Source organism: Ammospiza caudacuta, chromosome 6 (genome assembly GCF_027887145.1).
Source record: "Ammospiza caudacuta isolate bAmmCau1 chromosome 6, bAmmCau1.pri, whole genome shotgun sequence".
NCBI lineage: Eukaryota > Metazoa > Chordata > Aves > Passeriformes > Passerellidae > Ammospiza > Ammospiza caudacuta.
The window spans coordinates 53,904,462-53,921,696 of NC_080598.1; the positions used below are offsets into that span (position 1 = coordinate 53,904,462).

General features: G+C 38.2%; 1 protein-coding gene across 4 annotated transcripts in view; it reads left to right on the forward strand.

Moving 5' to 3' along the window:
• EML1 (EMAP like 1) overlaps positions 1 to 16,818 on the forward strand; it is an 80,250-nt gene extending 63,432 nt beyond the window's left edge. For all 4 annotated transcript variants that reach the window (XM_058807542.1, XM_058807539.1, XM_058807540.1 and 1 more), the window contains 11 exons: positions 1,139 to 1,238; positions 3,340 to 3,494; positions 4,749 to 4,874; positions 5,133 to 5,264; positions 6,590 to 6,657; positions 8,177 to 8,265; positions 8,794 to 8,891; positions 9,017 to 9,104; positions 9,289 to 9,384; positions 14,849 to 14,979; positions 15,264 to 16,818. In XM_058807542.1, coding sequence (XP_058663525.1) covers positions 1,139 to 1,238; positions 3,340 to 3,494; positions 4,749 to 4,874; positions 5,133 to 5,264; positions 6,590 to 6,657; positions 8,177 to 8,265; positions 8,794 to 8,891; positions 9,017 to 9,104; positions 9,289 to 9,384; positions 14,849 to 14,979; positions 15,264 to 15,389 — 1,209 coding nt within the window. In that variant the 3' untranslated portion in view covers positions 15,390 to 16,818. The remainder of the gene's footprint in view (positions 1 to 1,138; positions 1,239 to 3,339; positions 3,495 to 4,748; positions 4,875 to 5,132; positions 5,265 to 6,589; positions 6,658 to 8,176; positions 8,266 to 8,793; positions 8,892 to 9,016; positions 9,105 to 9,288; positions 9,385 to 14,848; positions 14,980 to 15,263) is intronic.
• Positions 16,819 to 17,235: the final 417 nt, after the last annotated feature.

The following is a 17,235-nucleotide window of genomic DNA, read 5'->3' on the forward strand; positions in this document are numbered from 1 at the left end:
AAAAAGGAGAGAATGTGTGATGGAGGAGATTTTTATTTTATGAAAGACCCCATAAAAATTTGTATGAATTTGTATGAATTTTCTTCCCTTTTCCTCTGTTCTACTTAGACACATGCACATATGTCATTCAAATACAGATTGAGCTGGCCACTATTTGGTAAATATCATTTTCATTTCAAGGTTTGATTTGGTTTTGTTCTTGAATATAGACTAAGCTGTACAGCACTTGCGTGCACAACTGAGGGATGTTTGCAATAACTGCAGATAACTCCAGTGAGTGCTAGTTAACTGCTTTGTGGAGGCTCCTTGTGGCTCCCAAGGAGAGTCAGAACAATATTTACAATGTCAGTTCTTATACTTTGTGTGAAATCAGGAGGAGATGCCGAGAGAATGCATGTAAATTTTGTCACATTTTATTTTTCATGCATTTTAAATGGATTTTTCTCCCTCTTCTGGCTCTGTTGGTCTTGGTGATGGTTAGAGCTGGAAAAGGGTGGTGGTCCTTGCAAAGAACAGCTCTTAGTTTGGGGGAGAAAGGGATCATACACATAGATTGTCAGCAAGGAATGTATAATGTCCTTAGAAGCTACCAATGATGTTTTTGTTCCCTTACACATTGGATTTTTTTGTTGCTGTCAGTGTCTAAATGCAGAGTTTCACTACGGAAACTTGGGCTTCTTTCAAGAGATGATCCCTTCATTCTTACACTATGGCCAAACCCTCTAGTAATATTTAATTTTTTCTCCTAAATACTGTGGAGTTAAGAATTATAATAATAAAGCTTGTTTGAAACATTGGCCACTTCTAAATACTCCAAGTCTTTGGCATTCTGGAGTAGTTGGGGAATTGGGTTTATCTCAGAGCAGTCCTGGTCATATGTTACATGTTGGCACGTGTTCTCACTCACTCTGTCCCCAGCTTGCAATTAAAGGGTGCAGGATTGGGCCAAAAAACTCAGAGGATGCATCTTCTGCCCTTGCACAGATTATTCTGTTTAGACTGTAGGAATGTGTTTAACTTTTATAGATATTTAAGTGATAATAGAGCTGTATAAGACTAAACTAAATTAACAAATGCATAAAGTTAAAATCCATGGGTTGTGTGTTGCTGTGAATGTATATTTTTCATAACCATGCAGAAACAAGAGAAGCCAAAGTTTGTCCTGTGTGTGACCTTTTCTGAAAATGGTGATACTATTACAGGAGACTCAAGTGGAAACATTTTGGTTTGGGGGAAAGGTAAGAGAGAATGTCACTATTCACTTCCATCTTAATATTAGACTATGAGAGTAGACTTGAGTGTAGAGCTTCATTTCAAGAAGAAGAAATTTTCTTTTATCTTGAGTTCTTTCCCAAGACCAATCCAGGAGATTGTGCCTGGATTCTTTTCTACAGGAAGCTAAAGAATATCTGTACCTAACTGCACAAGAGCACAAAATTCTATCAAATGTGTTTCCTATGGTCAAATACTGAATCACAGAGCTATGCCAGCATGTGGGGCTTTTACTGATGTAAGAGATGCCAAGAAAAGTTCCTTCTTTAATCACTGTACAGAAAGAAACATTGTTGATGTAACTGATGATCTCCAGTCTCCTATCCTGTCCCTCTCTACTGTTTGCAGAAATTATGCCTATTGACACACACTTTTAAAAAGACAACAAATAGCAGTATTTGTTTTCCTAGGAAGTCAAGCTAAAATGCATTCAGATCTAATTGATTCCTTTATTTCAGAAGAACAGATGGATAGGAAGAACTTCTTAAAAAGCATTTTCTAGTAAGAAGAGATCTATTTTTAGGCAGCAGAAGGAAATGCCTCCCAGTGGGCAAACAGCAGCAACATCCTAAATGTGTACTTAGTGCCTGAGATGCCATGCATAGGGATAAGGAAAATCCCTTAAAGGAGGCCTTATTAGCAAAGGAAGAAGGGATGTGGATGACAGCTTTTTCCTATTTACTCAGTGCTTTCTCCCAATATACTACTCAAAGGGATAAGACCCTGAAAACAATACAGTGAATCAATTATACAGTTGAGCCTTACTTGTTTTGTTTTTTCTTTTTCAACCAAGGACTGTCAGCTAATTATCTCCTTGACCAGTACACTGCTGGGGACAGGGGTGGATATGGCGTTTGTAACTTGGTTTCTCATTTATCTCCCTTTCCTTTTTCCTGTGGTAATTTATAGCAAGGCACTTCAACACTTTTCCTTCTAAACTGACTTTAGAAATTGCACTGTCCCATGTCCCTGTTCTTTATTGTTGTTTTTGACTGCCAGCAGACAAGGGAGACAGGGGCAGTGCACTGCTCAGGGGCCAGTTTGCCATCATGCTGGTAGACCAATTTCTGCTTGGACTGCAAGCAGCCTCTTCTGACCTTTCTCCCAGAAATAAAAGGGAATTCTCTGTGTGCTCAAGATCCCACCTTCTGCCAGCTCTGTAGAGTTGGGCAAAAATGTTTTTTCTTGTTTTTCTGTCTCATACAGTGTACTTGCTCTGCCTTCACTACTTTTGACTCAGAGCTCTATGTGCAAGAGAGGGCTGCTTCCACCAGGTCAGAGTACCCTTAGCAAAAATTTAATAGAAATCAGTTGTGCCTGACCCATTATATCCGTAGACATGGATGAAGGAAAGGCAGTTTGTTTTTCCTAACTTCCATCAGCCCCTCACTTGTGCTAAACATCAAGTTAGCAAAGCTTTGATGCAAGGTGCACATTTCAGTAATAGAATCACCAGTAATCATTTATTTGTACTTCATAATAGTAATAATTCGCCAAATTAGAGATACTTAATCTAAAGTGGTTGGTTTTGACAGTGTTGAGTCTAAGAAGCTACTTAAACAAGCCAAGTTCATCAGTAAATAAGTACAGAGAGTGGAGAGTGATCAGCACATTCTGCCAGATATACAAGGACCTCTAGCTTAGTCAGATTTTGCAACAAGTTCAGGATGTGGAGGCTGCAGAATATCTTATATCTGGAGGAGAAAAGTGACTGGGTTATGGGTTTTTGATGATAAGGTGTGTAGTGCTACTACAGGTCAGATGTGAGGTCAAATTATTTCACTTAAACCCCCTTGAAAGGTTTAAATGAACCTATTTTATTTTGTTCTTGACCTGGACTGAGTATGTATGTTTTTATTTTTGAGGTAGGGAGAAGATATTGTAAAATATACTAATTCAGCGTCTTCTGTGGGTCTGTGTGTTTTGGTCCAGCATCCCATGCCCACTGTTATCATTGTTTAAATGCAATCCTTGAGAGATAGTAGAGAAATGGAGAAAAAAAAATGGGGGCAAAGGAGCTCTTAGCCTGAGCATTTCAGTAATAATGCCTTTTTTCCTTCTGTTCAGGTACCAACAGAATAAGCCATGCAGTTCAAGGAGCACATGAGGGTGGAATCTTTGCCCTGTGTATGCTGCGAGATGGCACCTTGGTATCAGGGGGAGGAAAAGACCGAAAGCTGATCTCTTGGAATGGAAACTACCAAAAAATTCACAAAACTGAGGTGATATTGCCTATCTTGAAATTACTCTGCTACTTAAAATAAAATTCTGTTGTTCTCTGAGCATCTTTTTATTTTGTTTTTTCTTATGGATCTGTGTTCTATGGGAAAGCAAATCATTGGTAAAATACTGTATTTTCATATGCTGAGTTGGAAGGGCCCCATCAGGATCATCAAGTCCAACTCCTGGCCCTGCACAGGACACCTCAAATTTTCAGTCCTCAGGTCATTCCTGTGATTGCCTATTCATTAACTTAATATTTCCTTTCTAAGGTCTGTGGTAGCTGGAAAACAAATCTTGTGTATCTTTCCATATTATTTCTTCCTTTCTTTTCATTTAATAATGTGAGGTAATGTTTAATTTCAGAGTATTACAGTATTGAAATGATTTTATGCATTCCTCTTTCCCAGAATGATGTCAGGATTTTTTTAGGGTTTTAATAATTAAAGTTTTTCATTTATTTCTTGGTTGATGTTGTTGATTTTAAAATGTAATTTAAACAAAATTTGAAAATTACTCCAGCTGCTATGTAGGAACTTAGAAGACTAAAGCAGAATTTGTTTGGACAGAACTACTTTGTTTACATACTGAATCTAAGAGAAGAATCAGCTGAAAAGTCTGAGAAAGAGCTTCAACTGTACTATATAATATTAAATAATAATTAAATAATACTACTGTATAATTAACTTTATAATATTTATCATATTTAATGTTGCAAATATATGCAACTGGCATGTCTCTTTTTGTAATTCATTTTTTAACACAGTACAAGGGACATGCTTGTTGTGCTGTTTCTAACTGTGGTGTCCTTCTTTTTTCTCTTATTTGTTCATATTTGGGTATTCCTGGTTGTTTTACATCTTCCCTTGAGCTTTATTTTAGAGATTTGCACTGGCTCTTTCAGAACCAAGGCTGCAATTAAAGAAACATTCATTGCCAGAAAATGCTCAGAGTAGAAATGCTTATTCTGATATCACAGCTGCAATTAAATACTATTGAATTAACACAGCATGAAGGAACCTTTGTGTTTCTTGAAATGCTTGATTTAGCTGAGTATTCTGTAGATAATAAAGTCTTGTTTTGCAGTGTTATAGAAGTTACTGAGCTGATGCAAGTTGTTATAAAATTTTGCAAGACAGGCATGTGTATTCATTTCTTCGCTGTGCAATATTTATTAAAACACATTTACTACTTTAAAAATGGCAGTACCTGATGAATTGTCTGACTTATCTGTCCTTTGTCTGTTCTGACCACAGATTCCAGAGCAGTTTGGTCCAATAAGAACAGTAGCAGAGGGAAAAGGAGATGTTGTATTAATAGGAACCACCAGAAACTTCGTCCTACAGGGCACCCTGTCAGGAGACTTTTTCCCAATCACCCAGGTAAGCTGGGTTTCCTTACAGGAACACTTCTAAATGTGTAAGAGCAGTAAATATCCTGTTTAAAATTAATTTTCATAAATATACACCTGATTTATTATAGTACTTTCAGCATTAAGAATAATTATAAATACGTATATATCTAGAGCTAACATATTTTTGGAATGTTTTAATATATAGTTTGGTCATTTTAATACTGTTTAAACATGTTTGGTTTTCATGGCCTGACCTTCTTGTCTAAAAACATCTCTGCTTGCATAGGGCCACACTGATGAGCTCTGGGGACTTGCAGTCCATTCCTCTAAGCCTCAGTTCTTCACATGTGGACATGACAAACACATTACACTCTGGGATGCAACCACTCACCATCCTATCTGGAACAAGATTATAGAGGTATACATTTATTAAATACAGCTCTCTGTTACAGAAATACTCTAGTCATTTTGGTTTTTCTTAAGATTATTGTTTAAAATTACCTTAAAATATTAACTTGAGGGAAAAAAAATCATTTCATGTTAACCTATTTTTGTCATAGAGATCAATGTAAAAGCTTTTTAATGCAGGTATTCTGAGTACAAGTTAGATTAAATGCTCGGTTTGAACCTCTGGTTTATTCAATGAAATATCTTTGCATTTGCTATGAAATTATACTTTAAAAACATTAGGAAATTTTCCTTTCTGAAATGCTGTAGTGTATTACAAGCTGGGCATAGAAATCCTGGATCTCAGCAATTCTCTGAAATTTTCTTTAGAGTTAGTAATTATTTTAAATTAGTCACTTGCTTATCATTAATGAGAATATCCTTTCCACCTAGCCTCTAGGGCTAGTAATTACCAATTAATGTAATGTTTTCTCAACAAAAATGTCAGCAGGTTTACTGAAAGAGCTACAATGAGATACTGTTTTAAAATACAGAAAATTAAAGACACAAGCATTTCCATGAGATGGATCCCTGAACTGGGTTTTTGCTTGCATTTTAAAATTATGTTTTAATGGTATAAGGAAAAAAACCCTGTATTGGTATTTTCTGCTATAACCTGAAAAGTTCTGGACCTCATTCTTTGTAACTGGACAAGTATTAGAAAGAAAATGCTAATCTTTTTTTTAGGCATATGTTTAAATTGCAAGAAAAACACTAAAGTTTTACCAAGTAAAATGTTTTAAAATTGCACATCCAAATAAGAAACCCAGTTTATGCCCTTAATCTGCCACTGAGATGCAGCTTAGTAGGTGCTGGAAAAAGGTGTTGGTGTGTGTAGGAGTTAGGCTTTACCCCTCCTGCCAAGTGCCACACACCTTTGTTGAATAAGGGACTTGCTTGTCCTCCAGACTACAGGTAAACTGCAGCTTTGATGCTTAATTCTAAGGTCAGCTCCAGTTTAAGAAGTTATTTTTATCTCTTATTTCTTTTGGATTTATTGAGAAGCTGCCATTGCCAATGTTATTGTTATGAAATCACTCACCAAATTATTTTTAGAGACTAAAAAGCAGAAAAGAGTGGCCTTGTATAGAGGGAAAATAAAATATTTCAATTAGTTAAAAATGCTTTTTTATGCCTCAAGTTTATACTGAAAGAGATATAATGAGAAGAAATTACCCCTAAAAATCAACAAGATCGTTTTACTCTGTTCCAAGGGCAAATAATTGAATTGTATTTTTGTTATAACTTGATAGCATGGACTGGTAAAAAAGCATATTTCTTTCTGAAACATTTCAGGATCCAGCACAGTCTTCAGGTTTTCATCCTTCAGCATCTGTTGTTGCAGTAGGGACACTAACTGGAAGGTAAGAGGTGCAGAGCTACACCTTGGACACAAAAAAAACTCTGATTTTTCCAGCTCACATCCAAGCTCATGTAGATGTATGTAATCACACATCTTCATTCCCTATTGATTTCTATTGAATGTCACAGTGAAATTTATTTGTATTGCCTCAGTACCTAGAAACCCCAGGCTTGGGCCAGCACCCTGTGTTTGCTGAGTGTTGCATGAACAGAGATGGTTTCTGCCCTGGGAGAGAGAAACAGTGTAGATCAGTGGGAGGAGGACATTTAGAGAGGGCAGAAAATCTAGGTGAGCTGTGAGACCAGGCATGGGAAGTGCTGTCACCATACCAGTGATCTAAATGTTAAATCTCTGTGTCCACTGGGAAAAAGGAAAGGCTAAAGGGGGAGTTTGATGTAGTGGAGGGAGATTTCCTCCAAGGCCTTTAGGGCTGCATGGAGGAAATCCCATAGAAAAATTCTGTGTGTTGGAAAATCATGGTCCCTAATGCAGTGACAACCAGAGAGGCTTTAAAAAAATTGGCAAGTGTTCCCCTGTGCTAGACATAGTGTAAAAATGCACATTAAGAGACTTGTTCTGCTTGCAGAGTGTGAGGGATAAACAAGGCAGAGGAAACTGAGGTGCAGGAGAGTATTTTAGGCAGCAGGTTGAGCCTTGGTGACATCAGTGGCAGCTGCAGGGTTTATCTGTGGTTGTCTCTCACAGGAGGGACTGCCTTTGCCTAACTTCTCCCTCTGCTTTAGTGTCACTTGAGGGCAGGCTTGGCTGTTAGTACTGAAAACAGTTCCAGTTCACTGAGAACATACAGGAAAGTTATGAGCTTATTTCAGATTTTATATCAATCCTAAATAGAGGACTTACTTTTGTTACTGAATGTACTTTCTCTACTAAATAAAGTAAAACAGAAGGAGAAACTTTTGAGGAATATTCTCTTTGTCTTTAGTAATCTGATGCAAGTATTGAAATGCAAATTTTATGTTTGCCCTTTCTACATGTTTTCACAAACTAATTTTTGGTTCATTAAAATTAATCAATTAAACTAAACTACTGAAAAAATAATGAATCAATTCACTTTAAAATAAATTAATTCATCCCTTTCTTTTATCAGAAGAGAATGGTCTTGATGCTTGCTTGTGTTTTCCCTTCCTCTAGGATTTAATGCAGCCATCAATTTAAACATAGCAATTTTCAGTATAGCATACAGGAAGATCTTTAAAGGAGAAGGGACATCACAAGCAGTGCTTTTTTTATTCTTATGCATTACATACTAAAACACACTAAAACACACTAAAATCTGAAGACTGATATTGGGGTCAATGCCCATGCATTTTTACAGTTAAAAAATATGTAAAAGAAATTATCCTTTTGTTAAAGTAAAAATAGACCAAATTGCATTTGCTGTTTTTCTCTTCTTGGTATAAAACTTATGCTATTTTGACAGAAGCAAAGTTGGTCAAGATTACAGTAGATTTAAATTCTTTTTGGAATGATTTATTGGCCTCTTTCTGTGTTCACAACAGGTGGTTTGTGTTTGACACAGAAACAAAAGACTTGGTCACTGTACACACAGATGGAAACGAACAGCTGTCTGTAATGCGTTACTCACCAGGTTTGAGAGCATTTATTTACTGGGGAAAAAAAGGCATTGAATTTTTTTATTAAATTAGGGGTTGGCTTGTTTTATAATAAGTCCCTTCTTGCCACACTGAAGTTGAAAATAAGTGTGCAATGAAACATTGGCAGGACTTTATGGGTGGTATCTTAAGCTCTGGTTTTGTTTTACCTCCCTCCCCAACATGTTCAATATGGTTTCACTGTGAAGAAGGGAAAAAAAATAAAGACTTAACTCTGCTGGTTGTTGCAATTGGGTTAGCCCTAAATGGACTGTAGCTGCTTCCAAAACTGTCATGTGTTTTTAACAGTAATATTTGTAAGTATTAAATTGCTGGTTTTTAGTCTTGATAAATACATCAATATGCAACTGGAAAATTTAAAACAAAATTTAATTTATTCATTTTTTAATATCAAGGCCTTTAAGAACAGTTCCTCTTGTCTGTGACTTTTCAAACAAACTTTACAAAATTAGCCTAAGTTCTTTCTTACAGGAATAATTGCAGTTTCACTTTTCTGTTTATAGATGGAAACTTCTTGGCAATAGGTTCCCATGACAACTGTATTTATATATATGGTGTAAGTGAAAATGGAAGAAAGTACTCTAGAATTGGCAAATGTTCTGTAAGTAACCTTTTTTCTCCTGGTTCAGTATCAACACCCAAAGGGTATTTTGTAGCACTGTATTAACACTGTCACATTGTGGCACACTGTTAGTGCAGTTGATACAATACATTTTCTCTTTATAGGGTCATTCCAGCTTCATTACTCATCTGGATTGGTCTGTTAATTCACAATATCTCGTGTCAAATTCAGGAGACTATGAAATCTTATACTGTGAGTAAGAATTATTTTTAGTCCTTTTGTGCAAAGTTCATGCAGTCTAACACAGATTTAAAATTTAAATGAGACCATATAACTGCCAAGATCAACCATATGTTTTAATTCATCTGGTGTAATCAGAAATCTATACAATTTGAGAATGAAATATGTTGTTATGTGGGGTTTTTTTCTTTTCTAGGGATCCCCTCTGCTTGTAAACAAGTTGTGAGTGTTGAAACAACTAGGGATATAGAATGGGCCACTTACACCTGTACTTTAGGATTCCATGTTTTTGGTAAGTATATTTCCTCTTAAAAGTTCTTATCATTCTTCTTATTAACAAACATTTGGAATGCCAACTTTTGCTTATGAAACATGACTATTCATAATTCAGGGAAAAATACAGAACTTCTGTTATGCCATTTTTATTACAATCTGTCTCCTTATTTCAATCCAGAAAGACTCTGATTTAATATTCTTGCTAGCTTCAAGTACAAATATCATATTACAACATAAGTGGGAGATAAGGAAAAAATCACATACTGCCCTTTCTGTCTCAGTAGAGCAGCTTCTCATAATGTTTAATTGAAAGTACCAGTTCTGTGAAATTGTCATGTATTTAGGCAGTTACTGGGTCGATTCCCTTACCAAAACTGATTTCATTTGCTCTGGTTACTGTGCAAGCACAAAATGAATGATAGTCTCCTTCATTAAGAATTTATCATGTATTGTGATACAGTCTATAGCAATTAAATTGAGTGAAAGAAATTCAAAAGGAAAAACATAACAAAATCCAGTGGTTTGTTTCCATGGGACTTCTCTTTTGCTAAATTTGAATAATCCACTTTCCCCAATGTAGTCTGAAGCTTTGTACTTATTCCACAATATGTGCAGGGCTGGACAGATGGTTACAAACACTGAGTACAAGAAGCTTCAAATTCTTGAGTCCTCAAGAGGAAATAGGGAGCCATGGTAGAAGTTCAGAGCCTGGTTTAGTATAAGTGGTAAACAAGGAATATTTGCACTCATGTTTCAAGTAGAATAGATTGCAGTGATGTGTTTGAAGGCAGACAGAAAGGGCATGGTTTCCATTTTCAAGGGCCTGAAGATGCTATGGCAGTAGCAGTATGCTGGGAAAACACCTTCAAGTTTTCTGTAATTTAGCTGACAAGCAGTGCTTGGATAGCACTTGGATATCACAGCACACAGATTTAGTAAACCCTGCAAGATTGGCTGCATGTTGACATGATGTATTTTTCATTTAAGGGATAGAAGCTTCTATGGAACTATTAAAATATTTCTGGGGTTTCAGTACACCCTACACATAGTTACAAAGCTACAAAGTCCTTGCATTGAGCATCACAGGTTCAGATACTGAGATACTAAATACCCTGTTTGAGGGTTCCTTACTTTGTAGTTCAGATTCCTACAAAATACAATGCTATTAGAATCTGGGGCTGCTTTTGATGCATAGAAAGTCAGAGGACAGAGTCATGTTGCACTTGAGAGGGAATCTCCCTCTTGCAACAGATCAGCTATTTGAGCCAGAGCATGGGACAAAATAATCTGCTGAGGGGGGAGACATGACACTGAAGTGTTACAAAACCCAATGCTTTTTAAAATATTTCTTTAATAAAAGACTTACTACAATTTAATGACAAACCCAGTTAGTGCCTACTGCTTTTAGTAGGGAAAGAGTAATTTGGAAAGTTGAAATAAGTCAAGTATTTTCAAAGTATTTGAGTGTGATGAACCTTATATCTGTGAAAAACAACTGGTTAGTGCCAGCTTGAGATCATTAGTACTTATTTTCAACACCTCACAGAGAACAGGCAAAGTACCGAAAAACTGGAGAATGAAATCAATATCTGCAGGATCATATATATGCCTTCAGAGCCCATGTAGAGAGGCTAAAATGCAAAGTGAATGGCTAGAATAACAAACTGAAGAAGCACATAGATTATGAGATGGAAACCAGTCCACTTTTATTTAAAGTCAATCAGTACTTTAGGGCCTCAGAACTGCCAGTTAGAACATTCTTCACATGCTTGCTAGGATGGCCTCAGAAGCAGAACACAGAAGCAGCAATCACAGCATCCAGGATGTGGGGCTTCTAGTATATTGATTTTTCAGTAGCTATGGCTGACTGAGGCCAGGGATATTTTCTCTCTCTGGTAGAACCACATAAAAATCCCAAACTATGCCCAGCATCCCCAGCTCAGCATAACCAATGCAGGGGGAAAAGGGAGCTCTGATCCCTTGAACATCTGTCTTTGAGCATGGGAACAGATTAGTCAGCCTGCAAGTGTTTAGAGATGATTCAACTGAAAGTCAATAGCATGTAAAGAAGTGTGCTTGAGGGGGGATGTTTTAGTGATACAAACACATAAATGTGAAGGAGCAAAGACTTTAAAACACTTACTGATCCATAAGCTCTTTCAAGAGCCATGTGCTGCTGGATAAACAAGTAAGGGATCAGTTCATAGCACGTGCCCAGTTTTGGAAAAAATTGTGTTTGAGGTGAAGGACAGGAACAGAAGAAATACAAGATACTGTACAAAGCCTGACAACATTGCAAGCAAAGCAGAACTCAGACTGGTTGGGTTCAAAACTGACTAGAACACTGTAAATTGATTATTATGTTTGAATATCTTTATTAATAGCATGCATGTAAAGTTTGTAGGTGGTGTATGCTGCAGGATTAGCAAGTTGTCTTGAGAAACAGAGTGGTATGACAAAAGGAAGGAATTCAATAGAGTCAAAGAGGAGGCTCCCCACCAGAATGGCAGGACCCAGTTGTACAAATGCAGAACAGCTGAGAGCAGATCTGCACAGAAAGATCAGATTCCTTTTGCGTACAAACTGAACATGAGTCAACAGCATTATGCTGTTGTAGGAAAGGCAGATACATTAGTGAGATGTGTAATGAAAAGGATGCCATGCAAAATGTGAAGCAATCATCCATTTATCAGTATTGGCTTCAGTCACAGCTGGAATGGCTGCTTCTGGTTTTTGCACATTGGACCAACAGATAATGTGCTGACTAGTGAGAATAATTAATTATCCGTCTAAATATTGCTCTGGGAGAAGAGATGTAATGAATGAATTTTAGAGAAGAGGAGGAAAAAATAGCGTGGCATCAGTCTTCAAATGAGAGAAATTAAATGCTCTCTTTTACAGGTCTGCAGAGGATGGGAAAAATAAGGACTACTTTTTCAGCAAGGGCATTCAATTTGCATATTCATAAAAACTGAGTGAGGCACTAGGATAACTTTTGAAAGAACCAAGAGATTCAAAGAAAAATCCTCCTATTATCCATTCCCCATTTTCAAAATGGCAGTCTTGTTTCTTTAACCATTTCCTTCAGAGGTTATTTATCCTTCAGGGGTTATATATTCAGCTTGTCATAGTGACCTCTTGAGAAGACTCCTACCTCTGTTCAGCTAGCATTTGATGTTCATATAGCCTCCTTCTTGTCAAAGCAGATATTTAAAAAAGATTTTCTGTGTCTCTTTGTTCTGCATATTTGTAATTCCAGGAGTAGCAATCATTATGTTTCTTTGCAGGTTTCTTTGGGCCTCTTTTACTATCCCTGATCTAGCAATGTGATGTTTCCACACATATCAGGAAAATTAAGAGCAGTCTACAAATCAGACTTTAGCAGTCTACAAATCAGACTTTGCATTTGATTTACAGCAATTTGTAATTCCTTATGAAGACATGGAACGACCTCCTCGTAGTGAATTGCTGTGCAGTGAAACAAAGGCTACATTTGGGAAGAATCCCAGTGACTGAAGGATAGCTGTTTCCCCAGTGCATGGCAAGTGCCCACTATGGGGTTAGAAGTATCCCAAAGGAGGAACTGGAGTGTGCCTTGGGAGTTCTTAGGGGAGTAGGAACTCTCTCACCCTGAGCTGCAGCAGCAGAGGAGGAGCGTGCCCTCGAGTGGGCACAGCTGCAGGGGACAGGTGACACAGGGCACACTGCAGGGGACAGGTGACACAGGGCACACTGCAGAGGGCAGGTGACACAGGGCGCACTGCAGGGGACAGGTGACACATGGCACACTGCAGAGGGCAGGTGACACAGGGCACACTGCAGAGGGCAGGTGACACAGGGACACACTGCAGGGGACAGGTGACACAGGGCACACTGCAGGGGCAGGTGACACAGCACACTGCAGAGGGCAGGTGACACAGCACACTGCAGAGGGCAGGTGACACAGGGACACACTGCAGGGGACAGGTGACACAGGGCACACTGCAGAGGGCAGGTGACACAGGGCGCACTGCAGGGGACAGGTGACACAGGGCACACTGCAGGGGACAGGTGACACAGGACACAGTGCAGAGGACAGGTGACACAGGGGTGCACTGCAGGGGACAGGTGACACAGGGCACAGTGCAGAGGGCAGGTGACACAGGGCACACTGCAGGGGACACATGACATGGCACACTGCAGAGGGCAGGTGACACAGGGACACACTGCAGGGGACAGGTGACACAGGGACGCACTGCAAGAGGGCAGGTGACACAGGGCACACTGCAGGGGACAGGTGACACAGGGCACACTGCAGAGGGCTGGTGATACAGGGGTGCACTGCAGGGGACAGGTGACACAGGACACACTGCAGAGGGCAGGTGACACAGGGCACCCTGCAGGGGACAGGTGACACAGCACACTGCAGAGGGCAGGTGACACAGGGACACACTGCAGGGGACAGGTGACACAGGGCACACTGCAGAGGGCTGGTGATACAGGGGTGCACTGCAGGGGACAGGTGACACAGGGCACACTGCAGAGGGCAGGTGACACAGGGCACACTGCAGGGGACAGGTGACACAGGGACAGGCACTGAAAATCACAGAGCCAAGACACAGCGGGGGTTTTGCCAAGTCATGATGGGAAGATGACAGTGATCTCTGAAAGCTTGCTGCCCTTTATGTTGAGCAGGGATTAGATAAAATCTAAATTAGAAAATCATAACCAAAAAAAGCCTGCAGAACTACATACAAAATCCTGAAATTTCAATAACTGGGTGGATTTTAGTAAAATTGCAATTTATTGCAGACAAGTATTCAGAGGCTTTGAAGATGTGGTGCACAGATTTGGTCTCTGCACTGTTGACCTTACAGTTTGATTTTAGGACACTACTTCATGCATGAACAGCAAAGGGGACAGTATGTGGGGAAGAAAGAAAAGTACTTGGAGTAGAATAAAAGCATTTAAAAACCTTATAGTAGGTTCAGTTCATTTTCAAGGGATCTATTAATTAATAAATAATAATTTAAACTATAGAACGTCTTTTTTCATAGACTTTAGATTTTTGTAATATGAAGAAATTACTTTTGGATCATATTCTAGTCTAAAAAATGTACCTGTGTAATATGAAAAAAGTCTATTAACTCATACATAAGGAAAAGGGAAAATAAGGGCAGTAACTGTTACTTTTCCACATAACCATATGAAAATTCTTTCAGGCTCAGGCACATGACTTATTCAGCAGAATGCATCTTCTCAGAGTACAAAGCACTTTGCTGTCTAGAGGGAATAAAGTGGTTTTTTATGTGTTTGATTCCCTCTTAGGATTTGGACTTTAGCTGGTGTGGAAGTATACACATTCTGACTCAGATGCAGTTATTTTTATAGGTTTTTCTTTTCCTTAAACAAGTCATCCTTTATTAACATTTTAACAGAAACTTAGGCTGTCACTTTTATGTCCTGTATCAAAGCCTTTAATGAGTCCCTCTGTGTTTCAGGTGTGTGGCCTGAAGGTTCAGATGGCACAGATATCAACGCTGTCTGTCGATCCCACGGGAGAAAACTGCTATCAACAGGAGATGACTTTGGCAAAGTACATCTCTTCTCATACCCATGCTCACAGTTCAGGGTAAGGTATTTCCCAAAAATTTACTCTTGTAGTTTGCACAAATGCATTAAATGTTGTTTTCTTTGAACAAAAAAAGACCCAAACCCCAAAACACATCAGAACAGGAAGAATGGGGCGTTTTGTACATCTAAGGGATTTATTTAAAGTTGATTGAGACAATAATTAAAGTTAAAAGTTAATTTAATATTAAAGTACTTCAAGAGAATGACATGATGCCTTAGTTTTATTGTTGCTTGAATGTTCTAATGAGATGCTTTTATTCTCACTAATATGGTGTTTTCTAGGCTCCAAGCCACGTGTATGGTGGACACAGTAGTCATGTAACTAATGTAGATTTTCTCTGTGAAGACACCCACCTCATCTCCACAGGAGGAAAGGACACAAGTATTATGCAGTGGCGAGTCATTTAAAGGAAACATCAGCATGAGCATACACAGTTGAGTCGACCATGCACAGAACTTATGTATAAACTGTATATTTAAAACTTAACAGTATGTTTGCAGTTTAGCCTGGTCACTGTGATTTTTGTTTAAAAAATTCTTACAAACCTCAGGAAAATTAAGCCCTGTGCTGGTTACCTTACTCAGTCTAGTATTTTTTTTCATTGTGTCACACCTTAAGATTGATCGTTCTCTGTTGTACAATATACAATGCAGTACAAGTTTAATATAAGAAATGTGGCTTGACAGTTTGCAATACAGTGGTATCAGCAGAATGTGACTACCTTAAATGTTTTCTATAAACACTGCTAAACTGGTCACAAAAATGCCTTTCAAAGACTGTATATATGTGCTTATTCGTTTCACTATCTACACTTTGTACTATATATCTACTTATATAGAAAAATCTATGACAATGTCAAGGTACTGAACTGTTTCTGCTGGAGGCTGATGAATAGATACATAAAGTATAAACTGCAATTTAAGATGCAAAAATTAGTGTTCTAGACCTGAAAATGTGAATGCTGGTAAATTTGCATTCTCCTGGTAACAGCACACTGTGGGTGTCACCCATGAGGAGTTGTGTTCCTTTTCCAATGAATCAGCAGGCTTTGTCCCAGTTTGACCTGAATTTTTCAGCAGGGCATACAGATGTCTGTGTGGTTCAGGTAGTCCATATGAATTTAAAGTCTTTTTACTTGTATATGAAAAATTTCTTTTTGAAAACAAACCAATAAAGCTTGGCCACATCCCCATTATTGGCTCATATATTTAACTAATATGTATATTAATCAGCATGATGCTATATTGTACATGTATAAGATTTTAGCAGTTCATAACAAATGGTAAGGCCATCTAGCTTTACTTTTTTATGCTTATGGATACTGTATATTTGTATTTTAAGACCAAGTAGACCAAGTCTAAAGATATCTTTTTAAGTGTACCATAAACCTGCAGAGGGTAAAGGAAGACTTGGAAGCCTACATGAAATATTAATGTGTAACTTCTTGCCCCTGTGTTTTGTGCATGGATGGGTATTTATAGTATGAAATAAGATTGTGTTTTGCAATGAAGTAACAGTGGAGGTGGTATAAAATGGTTAAGAAGGCCTTATCAATGTTGATTGTGACACAGATTGAAATGTATTGTTTACTATGAGGAATGTATCTGAAGAATTTTAAAAGAAGAGTTCTAAGTGGACTCGCAAAAAGTAATATTAAAATTTTGCTTGTAATGGACAGTAAATGTTAATTCTCTGAACTCTAAAGCACTGGTTGTTTAGAGTGATTTAAATGAAATTGAACCAATAAATTTTGAAACTTTTTTATTACATCTCCAACCTCCTACACTGAAAGTGCAGGACACCAATAAACATGTATTAAAGTGACTTCTCAATGCATTCTTCTTGTTTAGTAAGGTGTCTTTGTTTGAGCGTGATAAAGAGACAGGCTTTTAGTTAACAACACACATTTGTGATTTCTCATTTAGAGATGCATTTGAAAACAGTTGGCAGTAGAATCTAGATTTTGGGGTACATAATTTTATGTGTGCCCATGACCCTGGGGACATGATGACAATACATACCTGGGAGTTTCACTTTACATACAATACATACCTGGGAGTTTCCAGCTTTACAGCAGGAAGGACACACCACATGCCCTCACCTACACACTGCCTTGGTCCTGCCTCCCAGTGCACATCTCCAATTTCTGGGTACTCAGCTGGTGGAATGTTCTTCCACTGCTCAGATTTATGCTCGTGGCAAGAGCTCCTGACAATTTCTGTGCTAGGAACTTGTGCTCAGGCAAGACCTTTG